The 14,195-nt window shown below is 38.6% G+C and overlaps 1 protein-coding gene across 1 annotated transcript; it reads left to right on the top strand.

Moving 5' to 3' along the window:
• The first annotated feature begins 121 nt into the window (after nt 1–121).
• Nucleotides 122–13,882, top strand: LOC307030301 (troponin I, fast skeletal muscle-like). The gene is made up of 6 exons (XM_079666636.1): nt 122–201; nt 292–328; nt 1,608–1,736; nt 2,033–2,122; nt 13,317–13,493; nt 13,699–13,882. Exons 1-6 carry the CDS (start codon nt 194–196, stop codon nt 13,783–13,785), a joined length of 528 nt encoding a protein of 175 aa, XP_079522762.1. The 5' UTR covers nt 122–193; the 3' UTR covers nt 13,786–13,882.
• Nucleotides 13,883–14,195: the final 313 nt, after the last annotated feature.

Genomic DNA, 14,195 nt, shown 5'->3' with positions numbered 1-14,195 from the left:
GAAGCGTTTGTTTTAGGCTCAGCTGCCACCATCGACCTCTCTGTCTGGCATTTAACAAACTTCTGAAGACAACTGCTACTGGTCCCAAACAGACACACTGAACCAACATCTATAAAGAGACCAGGCTGCTGAGGTATTTTCATTTACCTCTCTTTTCTTCTCCCGGCAGCAGACAGGAATTAACTGCTGCAAGATGGCAGAGTAAGTCCTGATCTATACTTTATGAATCTACAAAACTCACAGAATCACAGGTAATCATATTTGTTCTTCTGTCTTACTGTTTCTCTGAAGGAAAAAGGTATCGACGAGTCGGAAGAATCAGATCAAGGTAAAGTCAGATCAAGCTTTTGTTTTTTGTTTTTCAAATGTTGTGAGGCAGTGTTTACAAATTGTAGGGATTTAACTGAAACACTATCACCATCATAAATACAATTTCAAATTCATCTACTGTAATTTGCAGTTTAATCAAATGTTTTTTATTAAGAAGGTTTCCTGTTAATTTTTGTACTAACTCTTTTCTCAAAAAATATGAACAATTGACTGGGATGGCCTCCTTGGAGTTTTCTGACCTCAACCAAACTCCACCACTTTCTATTTTTAAACTCCATGACCTTTCCTCTTGTGCCACTCTCAGGATAACTACTGACAATAGAGGAATCTAATCAGCAAACATTTTGATAATACATTCATAATTTAAGTCATGTGTAACACAAAGTTGGCAAACATGTACTTGTTCCAGCTTGCCCAATACAATTATTTGCTGCTTTTCTGTTTTGCATGATTTTAAAGTTAAAATGTATATTAGATTTTGGACATTTCAACACACTATTATTGATAGGTTTTCATATTTTCTGATATTTTACTAAACAATTACATTACATTACATGTTACTTGTTAGACGCTTTTATCCAAAGCGACTTACATACTGTGGGCAATCCCCACAGGAGCAATTTGGGGTGAAGTGTCTTGCCCAGGAAAACAACGACATGCTGACTGCAGTGGGGTTTGAACCTGAACACCAACGCACAACCTACTGCGCCACACGCCTCCCTAATTCATGAACTATTAATTGATAAAAAAAAGTGTTGAAGAAAAAATTATCCTCAGATTAATTAAGATAACTGGGCATTATTGATACTTCAAATATCAGTTTTTTCATTATCATATATTTGTATTATTTCTTCTTTATTTGACCAATATGTGAATGAAGAAATGTAGAATAATTGTAACATCAATCTAACACAGTAACAACATTTAGATTAATAAAAAATGAGAAAGGTGGAAAAACATATATTCATGTTTTTTTTATTTTATTTTCCTGAAAAAAACTTAACACAAACTTAACTTTAGAAAGTGCACCAGAATAAATAAAGTATTATTGACAGTCTGAAACATTGTTAGGGGGGCTTAACCTATTGAAGTGTAATGAACATTTCAGCCTCTGTTACCAGCACTAGAGGCTTTAATCCAGTTAATATCCATTATGTGGCCAACACATGTGTATTGTGTATTAAGACAGTTAGAAAGCAGATTCTTATGTTATAATAAACACTGGATTGAGACTTCCGGTCCTCATGGTCATCCTCTCCTCCTCCTCTTCCTCTTAGAGCTTGATGCTCCAGATCAGCCAGACGATTCTGGAGGAGGAGGCGCGGGAGGCCAAGCGAGAGAAGATAAGACACATGGAGGAGAACTGTCCCTCCGTCTCTATCCCAGGAACCATGCCGGATCTCCAGGTAAAACTCAACATCACCTTTATGTTGGGTGGCGGCAGAAGAAACACAACAGACACGGGAGATGTTAGTCTTAGCAGCTCTTTACATTGTCCTTTTACTGTCCAGCTATTTTTGCCAGGTGAACATACATTTAGCAATTTGTCCAATATTCGCTATTAAGTATTACAGTGTAATATATATGTACCCAATCACATCTCTATACTACCTCATAGGTCTATATCATGCCTTTTTTTCCTCAACTCTATTTTCTCTCTTAATTGCTCTTTCTTTCTTTTCCTTTCTATTACAACAATCAGGAGCTCTGTCGGAGAATTCACAAGCAGATTGATTTGTTGGACGAGGAGCGATACGACATGGAGAACAAAGTGAATAAGTCTGACAAGGAGGTAGGTCGTTTTTTTAAATGTTATTTTTTATTTAAAGCTTAATTTCAAGAACCAATATCAGCTACAGCATATTTTAAGTACCAGGGCTGATCATTTGAACCATATGTCAGGAGGCTACAATTGTTCACTCATCCCCAAATTCTAGATTTTTTAGATTTGTTCTTTTTTTCCACTCAGGTCATTCTTCATCAGTGTTGGGCAAGTTACTTCCAAAATGTAATATATTACATATGACTTATTACTCTCTTTTGAAAGTAATAAGTTACATTACAATATTACTGTCTCTGAAATGTAATGAGTTACACTACTTTAGTTACTTTTTTAGTTACTTTCACCAAAATAACCGCAAAAGAATGGCTAGGTATTTTAAATGCTAAAATGTAGTTATTGTACATCCAGTGAAGGGCAATGTGGTATAGCATAACAACTGTAGGTCCTTAAGGCTACTAACAACTTGTATTACAGGGCTTAGTTGAATACTCGATTCTGATTGTAAATTCTTAACATGTGACACGTTGTTAATACAGCAGTGTAGGCCACTGTCAAGGACTATAATGAAGATTTCTAAGGAGGATCAAGAAATAGAAAGGAAAAGAGGTTAAAAGACGGAGCGCTGGACGTCAGATAAATCACCAGAAGAAGGCAGACAGGAAGTAAACCATAACGGGACACGGAATGGGCTCTGTAGTTTGTTTAGTATATGGCCATGTACAGGCCCGGTTCCAGAACAAAATGACTCAGGGTGCATCTGAGATTACAGGGGCGCAGCAGTAGTAGGTTTACATGAGCAATAGTGGCCGGCAACAGCATTGAAAAATAGCATTGATGGTCCCCAATGAAGAGATTATGGCATTTGTTATGTTTTGAAACCAAGCAAGTGAGAACATTTCAAGTGAGTTAAAAGTGCAATCCTGAAATATTTCATATAGTCCAAAGTGGGCTGTGGTAAAGAAAAGCACAAAAGCTTTAAAAATGTACTGATAAAACAAATGAGAACATATTGTAAATCAAGGCAAATATTATTTGAACCAGCTCATGGTTTGAAATGGCAAACATTGAAAAGCAAAAGTATTATTAAAACCATGTAATACATCATCACCTTGGTCCCATCTCTGGGAAGAGAATATTTACTGTGCTTAAAAACTGGTATCACATCATCATGTGAGGTTGACTTTGTGACCTGGAGAACATTTCAGCTGCAACATTAGCTCATTGATAAGCTTGGGATATGAGATATTTTTGTAGCCATTTGTGGTGAAGGCATCTGTGCTATTGTATGCATTATTTTTTAACCAACATTTATACAGGCATGGCAGAATATGGCACTATTTTCACATGAATATTCCATTGTCTATTTGTATACCACGAGCTGCAAAATGACCGCCTAACCCCACTGTACAGGCGGGTACTTGTTTAGATATACCTGGGCAGGCTCTGTTTTGCCGTGGTACCCTGGCACCTGCAGGCCGCAGAGGGGCGGCATAGTTTCGGGCGATGAAGACTGCTGCTCCGGGGGCGAGGGCGGCGAGTCAGGCGGGAGTAAGCTAGTGTCCACAACGAAGGGTAACGTGATGTCCCCATCTGACCTGTTGCTACTGTCTGCAGTAGATGCAGTGTTGCTGGCGTTTAGTGATGGTTGCTTTAACCATTTTCGTATTTGATTATCCACAGATGTGTGTCACTGCTGTGGAAGCACTTTTGAAATGATGCACGCGCAGAGGAGCAGGTCACGCGCACCTGACACAATTTGTTGTTTGTATTTTTCGCTTTGTTCTCTTTTTTGAATAGAGGGTGCATAACATTCAACTGCCCCGAAGATCCCGACGCGAAAACTGAAGGGTAAACACACCAGGTTTACTAATCTACCCGCACAATTTGTCTGGTCTCGGAATGTCTCGCTATGTTAGTACATTCAACAAAACACCATTTAATTTCGGGTTAAAATGTGTTGTAACGGGTAATATATTACCCACATTTCATTAGTAATGCGTTACATTACTTCGTTACAGCAAAAAGTAATATATTACTGTAACTCCGTTACTTTTGTAACGTGTTACACCCAACACTGTTCTCCATGGGAACATTGCCAAAAACAAAGATTAAATGGGCCCTATCCTGTTTAGCCCCACGGACCCGCCGAAGGGTCGATGAATGTTTCATATCCATGTAACGGGAAGAAACTCAGCTAACTGATGATATGAACCATTCTAGCATAAAAAAACCCAAGCCTAATGCAGAGCCTCTGAATTACAGATGTAGCGATTAATTTCAGACAGTTTGAAACGCGAGGGCCGTGATTGGTACATGATCTGCCCTCGCTCAAGGGAAAACCTCCAGCTTGACTTGAGACCGCCCCCGTGATAGATAAATGTAATTATAATGAAGCCAGCTGCAATGGATCATTGATCCACCAGGGGGTGCAGTGGGGTTCCACACTGGAGCTCATGTGAAATAAAGTCAGATACAGTACGCTGGATGTACAGCGGTACTTTGTTAAGATCCATATGTCACGGATATCATACTCTGTGCTAAATAAGAGACATGTAATCATTTACAAAACATCACCATGTTGTTATTTAACAAAATAATGTTGTTTGTCGAAAAAAAACAACGGGAGGAAATGCCCGGCTCTCGATTTTTAATCCTAATTTAATCATCATCTTCACCACGATCATTTATGTTTATGTTCGCCGAATTGACATGAAACCACTGACACATATGAATATACTGTATTCAACTTCATTAAAACGTTATTAACGTGCCTAAACTCAGTAATTCCCAAAGAATATTTATATTTTAATGGAGCCTCGTCGGCAGATCAGGATCCCAACGCGCAGCGGAGGGATCCTGATCTAGATGACGGGTGTTATTTTCCCCATAAGGAACAAGTCGCTGCAAATTATCCCGCTTATTACATGGCCACATTCTCAACAAAGTAACGACATGACTCCCAATATTAATTTAAATGCTTTTATGGATTTAGAAAATGTTTTTATTGATTTAAAAAATAGTTGTATTGATTTAAATTGACATGCATCCGCTAAGAAAAATAGTCCGTTGTTACCGTTTTTTAAACAGTGTGAATGAAACGGAATGAGCTCTCTCCCCCCTCCCCCCCTGATCTTTCTTCTCCAGCAGCTAAATTAACTGTAGGTTACTCTGAGTGACCATAGACTGTATGTGACAAGCTTACAGTTAGTGACGTAACAACACCATAAAAGCTGGTGGGTTGAAAGCAATACGGGAGGTAAAAATAACTACAATAATTGTGACTTATTTATTGTGGCTTTTATGTTTTTAGGTATAAAATGTTATGTAATTCAGGCTTATAGTTCATCCTTCTCTAAAAGCCTTCAACAATGACAATATTCATAGTAATTTAATAAATCCTTCCAACACACATTGTAAAAAATTGCCTACTGTAAGTTAAGAAATCATTCCAATATGTACATCTTCTGATGTAACAACAATAACATTATAAATAGTAACATAGCTGAACATGGTATTGCACATTTAGCTTTGAGTGTTACTGACCGGAGATGTTTTTATTACATGAATTAAGGTGACTGACGCTTTGGAAACTCATCTGTATGAAAAAGGTGACAAGGATACGAGCCCCCGGCTCCCCCACCCCACGGAATATCGGCTTTAAAATGAGGAATAACAGAGGATTTTAGCAGTCAGAACAACTAAAGAGGCAGTGTTAATAATAACAGAAACGCCAAAGAGTCACATCTAATAGAAATATATAAAAGCATTTATTTTAATTGTGTAGCAGTCAGTTTATAATTTTGGCAGCACTGTTGAGCATTTTGAAAATGTATTTTCATGCCTCTGTGCAAGGCTTAGTCTTTCTATCTTTATAGCCACATGGTGTAAAGTAACTAAGTTCATAAACTCAACAAGTATTATACTTGGGCACAATTTTGAGATACTTGTACTTTATTTAGACCCTCCAGAAAAACGCGATTCTGCGATCGCAGAATTTACCGCATAATCAGCAAAATGGCGCAGATTTTGAAAAGGCCGCATATTTATGAAAAGGCCGCATAATCCCCGCATCTTTCCACACAAAGTTGAGGAAAACATTTTTTAACTCGTCTTGACGTGACGTCATCAGCTCGCGCATCACAGAATGTAAACAACACTGTATAGATTGAACGTGTGGAGCTCACACGATAGAGAAAACACCAAGATGAAAAAATCTAATCCATTTCATTTATCGACGAACATTTCTACTAAAGACCGAGCAAAAAGTGGCGGGAAACTATTCTGCACCCCGTGCAACTGTGTGTTGGAGCATAAGAGAAAATCGACGGTGACGACCCACTTTGATTCATTCAAACATTCGCTGCTTTCTGATGCTGCGGACAAGAAAGTCAAACAACTCACGTTCACCGAGGGCATCAACCTCCAAAACCCTTTCGAGGGCTACAAGAAACTAAGTGAGTAGCCTACAAGATTGAAGTTGGTCAGATAACGAACGAGTAAATGAAAACAGAATGAGGCGGAGAAGTGTGTGTGTGTGTGTGTGTGTGTGTGTGTGTGTGTGTGTGTGTGTGTGTGTGTGTGTGTGTGTGTGTGTGTGTGTGAGATTAAAATAGCCCAATTGCTTTTACAATAAATAAACATTGAATGTGTTTAATTGAATAGTAAAGGGGTTTAACGTTAGTGGCAGGTTGTGTATGAGAGAGAATAAATAAGACAGTCCAATATTTAAAAAAATTGTTATTCTTTTTCCCCGCATATTTAGCAACTTTCCGCATATTTCGCAACTTCCCGCAATTTCACCGCATAAAATCACATAAAAACCCCGCATATTTAATTGCATAATCAAGGATTTTAGCCCGCATAATCAAGGATTTTTGCCCGCGTTTTTCTGGAGGGTCTATTTATTTAAGTATTTCAATGTTTTTTCTACTTTGTTCTTCTACTCAACTACAGTTCAGAGGTACATGGTGTACTTCTACTCCCCTACATGTATGTAATACCTTTAGTTACTTTACAGATGTGGATGAATGATGTGAAATATAATCAAGTGTTAAATCAGACTTTAGTTCCACCTGGAGTAAATCCACAAGCTACCCTGCAGTATACAAAGTCATTCAAACTAGCTGCACCTTTACCAGCTTTGAGAACACTTTCATGATCAATCATTATAAAACATATCATATATGTTATTCTGAAATAGACCAATCTGCACAATGACTACTTTTACTGTCGCTACTTTAACTATATTTTGATGATAATACTTTTCTACTTTTACTTGAGGAACATTTTGAATGCAGGACTTTTACTGTAACAGAGTATTCCTACACTCTGGTACTATTACTTTTACTCAAGTACAAGATCTGAGTACTTCTACTTTTACTCAAGTACAAGATCTGAGTACTTCTACTTTTACTCAAGTACAAGACCTGAGTGCTTCTACTTTTACTCAAGTACAATATATATATATATATATATATATATATATATATATATATATATATATATATATATATATGTATATATATATATACTTATACCGGCTCTGTTTATAGCCTATGAAAAAAACTATTAGAAATAGAAGGCTAAAGCTAACGTTAGCAGATAGTGACAATGTATGCTAGCTAGCTAGCTCAACGATTACCTTAAATTATATTGCCACAGAAAAACTTTTCAGTTCACATCACGCTCTGCCGCTCCAACAGGGAGCTCTGCTCTGAACACAGCTGTTCAACAGCGGTCCAGTCCGTGCCACAGTGACTCCGGACGCGCAGTTAATATTAACGAACGCACCCGTAGGTAATGTAGCTGCTGAAGCTAGACCATCATCTCGGAGCAGCAGAGCCTTATTATACATCCATGAGAGCAGAGCCGACAGGCAGGAAGACTCGAGCACACAGCTCGCACTTCATTATAATATATAAAAAAAGAACACCATGCGTGTCATAACAGCTCACGGCCGCAGATTACTCCGGGTCCCAGACCCCCCCATACCCCAAAAATATTTTTATTGCAAACCACACACATCTCTACACACACACACACACACACACACACACACACACACACACACACACACACACACACACACACACACACACACACACACACACACACACACACACACACACACACACACACACAATTGACATGAAATCACTGACAAAATATGAATATACTGTATTCAACTTCATTAAAACGTTATTAACGTGCCTAAACTCAGTAATTCCCTAAAAATATTTATATTTTAATGGAGCCTCGTCGGCAGATCAGGATCCCAAAGCGTAGCGGAGGGATCTTGATCTTGAAAAATAGTCCGTTGTTACCGTTTTTTAAACAGCTCTCAGCTGTGTATTTACACAACTAATGGCCCATCAACCAAAGCTCTCTCCCCCCCTCCCCCCTGATCTTTCTTCTCCAGCAGCTAAATTAACTGTAGGTTACTCTGAGTGACAAGCTTACAGTTAGACACAACACTGTCATTGCAAGTGACCCTCAGTTAGTTGACTTTTATGTTCAACTGCTAAATTCGTTACTGATAAAAAAGGGCTTCTACTGTACCTAATTACCTTAACACTAGAACCGCCAGAGGTTTTTGTATAGGCCTACCTAAACCCGTCAAATCCCGCTATTAGAATGCAATTTTTAACAACATAGGGTGCTACATAACACACTTTCAGGAAAAGTCACGGACTGGGAGACTTTAATATTTTATTGAAAAAAAGTTACATTGCACACACACAACACACATCACACAAATTGACCCGATTGGCGGTTCTAGTGTTAAATAAACTCACTAATTAATTAAACCAGTTCAATACGCATTATTCTTATTCTTATCATTCTTTATGAGCGCAGAAATAGTCTTAAAATCAGATCTGTTTTTTAAATGAAATCTGACGGCAGGCAGTTAGTTCTGATCACCTAAGATAAATGCGCCACACCTAATCGCTGGCCATTCAGCCACAGAGCTCCCTCTATACCAGGGGTCTGCAACCTTTTTGAACAAAAGAGCCATTTTGCTCCTTTTTCCAAAAAATGTGTTTGTCTGGAGCCGCAAAACATATTTCATAGCTTGATAGCTAATAAAGTTGTATTTATTGTTATATCAGATAAAAACTACAGTTTTTTTGCATTTATTAGGCTATTTATTACATTATATAAAACTGTTAACCTCTAATAAGAAACAAAGAACTCCTATAAGGAGAATTAAAAATAATGCACAGGCCTACTTTAAAATAAATTAAACACAGCACTTGGGGAGTCCTCTGCACATTTGAAGGGAAACAAAATATTATTAAAATGGGCCCACTTTGAAATAAATAAAACATATAGGTGCACCCTAAAAAGAGTTAAAGGTAGGGTAGTTAAGAATGAAGAAACCAGCTCGAGTGTGCTAGAATTTGAAAATACACAACCGGAAAAAATATGCCTCTTCCTTCAGACTTTCTTACAGAGTCCCTCCTCCAACACTCACGAACGCGTATAAGTTTGTGCACAGATGGAAGGCTGACAGGCAGTTAGGCCATCCAGTTATTTTAGCCGGGCCGGTTCCAATGATTGGTTGTGCTTTTTACAGTGTTACGCCTACGGCTTCCACAGATACATTTTTGTATGTATTTATTGTCAAAGAGTTTAATATAGTCATTGCTATCGGGACGTTAAGAGCATTCCATGGAATATAACAAAAAGTGTTTTCTGAAATAAATTACATACCCCATTGAATTATGACTGAAGATCGTCAGCTGTCTTCCTCTCCCTTGTTGTTCCTCGATACATAAAGGCTGCAGCACCGTTGACAACTTCTCTCTACATGTCAAACATACCGTTAAACCAGCATCGTTTGCTGTGAAAGCATAGAACTCTGTCCACACAGAATTAAATCCTGTGTTCCTCCGGTACTTTTCTTTGATTTATCCATAGGTCGCTCATCGAGTCAGGTTATTCGCTTCCAAAAAAAGGCGCTCGCGCGGGACCGTAGCAGGATGTGACGCATCTTTTAGTTGATCTAATTAAAACCGTTTTGTTTTTTATTTATGTGTCACAGTATCAACTCAAAATACAAGATATGAAACATTTTCAACCATGCAACAAAATATAAATAGTCCTACAAATACTTTTATTTTATTTCCTTCTTATTTTTGTCTAAACTCAAGGGAGCCAGAGCAGAGGGCTTAAAGGGCCGCACGTTGCCAACCCCTGCTCTATACAAATCAAGCTGTAGACGGTGTGAAAGCACCTATTGTTTGAAATAATGGACGGAATGTGACCTGTGAGCCTTCTGAATTACCGTGGGACAGCACACTCTAAACTAAAATGTTCAATCAATAAAGTAAAATCTTATCTTATCTTAATAATATCTTCATATTAATAATAATAATAAATCATACAGTATGTGTCCGAAAGGGAGCAGGAGGAAGCAAACACAAAAATAGACAAAAAATATACTGCATATTAAAGCAAACGATTGTAAAGGTAAAAGTATGAGCATAACAAATAAAGAAGTGTAATGTAAACATTTACATTATTATTATTATGATTATTTAATATATAAAGACTATATATTATTGAATTACAAGATTAGATATACTTTAGTTGATCTAAAATATTGACGTGTTCAAACGCTCTTCAAAATACAACTGCAAGTCCATGAAACTTGTCTTTCTGTATTTGTGAATGAAGCGCCATCTCCTGGTTAAAACCGGAAATTGAAAATCTGGCAACGCCCTCTTGGAAAAAAGTGGGAGGGCTTAACATTCCTCTATACTGGTTTTAGGCAGGTCGTAGGCAGGAAGCTGAAAGCTGGAGTCTGAGATTAAGTGCTACATCTGTAGCCCTGAGCGAACAAATGCTAACGCTGTTAGCACAGAACACACGGTATAAAACTCTTATTACTTATCTTAAATTCACATCCAACCCATTGACTAGCATCGTGAGATTACACAGATTCGATATGTATCTGTATCATGACTCCATGATCAAGACTCACAACATGATAAACAAAAACAGACATCACAACACGTGGCATTAGGTAGCAAACACGGCAATATGTCTTACCTTGGTCATTGTCTGATCAAAAGTTGTCTTCAATGGCATTACAACGATAAAAACGCTGCTGAAGGTTAATCCATAGGTTAATCCAATGTATCTGTGTCACTTTGAAATGATTTCTGATAATCCATCAGTAATAAACCTAGTTTTAAGTTTTCAGATTTCAGAGCGTGAGACAGGTTTCGATTTGGGGAAACTGCGTACGCATAGCTCTCATTTCTCAATGGTAACGTTGATGTGTATGTGGAAATCCCCCTTCGATTCTATTGGCTCTAACGGTTCAAAAGAGATCTCAATCATCAAAATCGACCAATGGGTTCCAGAGAAACGGCAAATACGCCCATTTCCACCCAAATAATAATAATAATAATAATAATACATAATATTTATATAGCGCCTTTCACGAAACCCAAGGTCGCTTCACAAGTCGGGCAGGGGGTGGGAGTAGGGGAAAAGAGGCAGACAGGTCAGGGAGGGGGGGGGCAAGCAAGTAGCGGAAAAATAAAAATAAACCTATCAAACTAACTATATAGTGGGGAAAGCCTTGGTGAAAAGGTGCGTTTTGAGGGCTTTTTTGAAAGTGTCCAAGGTTGGGGCGCTGCGGATTTCGGGGGGGAGAGAGTTCCAGAGGGTGGGGGATGCTACACTGAAAGCTCTGTCACCGAAAGTCCGCAACCTGGTGCGGGGGGTAGAGAGGAGATCCTGTCCAGACGATCGGAGCTTCCGGGATGGAGTGTGGTGGCGGAGAAGGTCAGACAGGTATTGGGGGGCGAGGGCATGGAGGCATTTGTAGGTCAGAAGAAGGAGTTTATATGTGATACGGTGCTTGACTGGGAGCCAGTGGAGGTGGATGAGGGTGGGGGTGATGTGCTGCCAGGGCTTGGTGTGAGTGAGCACCCTGGCAGCCGAGTTCTGCACATACTGGAGCCTGTCCAGGGCTTTACTGGGAACCCCGAACAGGACTCCGTTGCAGTAGTCCAACCGGGAGGAGACGAATGCATGGATGAGGGTCTCGGCCACGGAATCGGAGAGTGATGGTCGTAGATGGGAGATGTTCCTGAGGTGATAGAAGGCAGACTTGGTGACGGATTTGATATGTGACTGAAATGAGAGAGTTGAGTCAAGGATGACACCCAGGTTACGGACTTCGGGAGACGGGGAGATGGAACAGCCGTGACCTCAAATGACCTCAGAGGTGGAGTTTTTTTTGCTAAACCTCTCTAAAAAGGTAAAATGTCACTTGTTTTGCATCAATCTTGATACAGGGTACTTATTATATGTTGTACTTTGGATTGCTAAAGCTTTTAGTCTACTAACCCATCATCCAAGGGTAGTTTTCACTATAAGTAAAAAAAGAATTTTTGGACGGACACATTTTTTTGCTAATATATGTTCAATCTGAATTTTCTTTAAAATAAAAAACATCTATATTGATTCTGACTTTTCTACATCCAACTCAAAGTTTTATCATTACTTTGAGAAAAAAGATTAATAATTTTCCCCTTTTAGAAGTTATGGTCATTTGTTCTGGGAATGTCATTTTCGAGCCTGAGACCTGAAAAATAGGCTTGGAGCTTAACAGGCTAGTATGCAAATGCTCAGGTTCATATTTGTATTTTGTGCCTGTTTACATGATTTAATATTATTTAATCTAAATTAATCAAAAATGCTTTATGTTTCTCATACTGCCTGTGCTGCAGCACCTCTTTTCACCCTCTGTCTGAAACCAGAGCCCAGTCTGCTCTGATTGGTTAGCTGGCCAGATCTGTTGTGATTCAACACTAAGAGAAGTCCCGCCCCTTAGCCTATCACGTACAATGTGTTGGAGAGCTGGCCAATAGAAACATGAGTGTCACGTATTGATGTCTCTATGTTAGGGTTGTAAACAAGGAACCACAATCGAGGTGTTTCAGGCAGTGGTTAGGAAAGAAACTCCCTCTGGAGGGAACTTTTGGAGCCTTTGCAGACCATTTACATGTTCAAAAACATAACACAGTACAGGAAAGGGAACACCCCAAAAAGCATAATAGGGCCACTTTAAGGCTTGTCTTGTAATCACATTTATATTCAAACGCACCCACACCAACCATTTTCCATTTAAACAGATTGCAGATCTTTAATTATAGACACATTTACAGATGGTCTTCTTTGTCAGATCAACGACCTGAGGATGAAGGTTCAGGATCTGAAGGGGAAGTTTAAGAAGCCGGCCCTGAAGAGGGTGCGGATGTCGGCCGATGACATGCTGGCCGCTCTGCTAGGCTCCAAACACAAAGTGTCCATGGACCTGAGAGCCAACCTGAAGCAGGTCAAGAAGGAGGTGAAAGAGGAGGTGGGTGCTTCAGATTTTGTATTAAACACTAAAGGAACACTCAGAGGATTACATTTTCATAGTACAGTAGTTCTTAGGTTCCATCTCTAAAATCAAACTCTGGCGTAAATATACAACACCAAACAAACAAAGAAAAAAATACATTAAAAGGGTTTTGAATCATTTATTCCAAGGGATTTGAATCTCTATTTCTCTTACTTTGCAGGAGAAGCAAACAGGAGATTGGAGGAAGAACATCGAAGACAAGGCCGGGATGGGCGGCAGGAAGAAAATGTTCGAAGGAGAGGTTTAAACCCTAGTGTGTTGTTTTTCTGTCTACAAGGGTTTTTCATTTCTGTATATTATGTTGTGACAATGTGTATAAAATATAGAATAAATAAATAATGTAATGCTTTGTGTTTCATGGCAATAATTTGATATATAATGAAAGAAAAATAGGTTGCTACAGAACAAATATTGTAAGTGCTAAAATCAAGATTAACGCATTTCATTACTAGGCTACATCTGGCAACATTGACTCAATGAAAGTCAGGCAATTACTGTTAGTGTACACAAATAATAAAGAGTTTTTGGTTTTATACTGATTTTAAAAAGGCTATAAAAGCTTATTATTACTATTAGTTTGCTTAATAGAAAAGAGAAAAAAATATTTTTTGCAAACCTCAACACCATAAATCCTGCTCTAATTTGTATTGACGTGTT

The sequence above is a fragment of the Notothenia rossii genome (assembly GCF_949606895.1).
Source record: "Notothenia rossii genome assembly, chromosome: 2".
NCBI classification, from domain to species: domain Eukaryota; kingdom Metazoa; phylum Chordata; class Actinopteri; order Perciformes; family Nototheniidae; genus Notothenia; species Notothenia rossii.
Note: the sequence above shows the minus strand (reverse complement) of the source record. Positions and strands in the feature narration are given on the sequence as shown.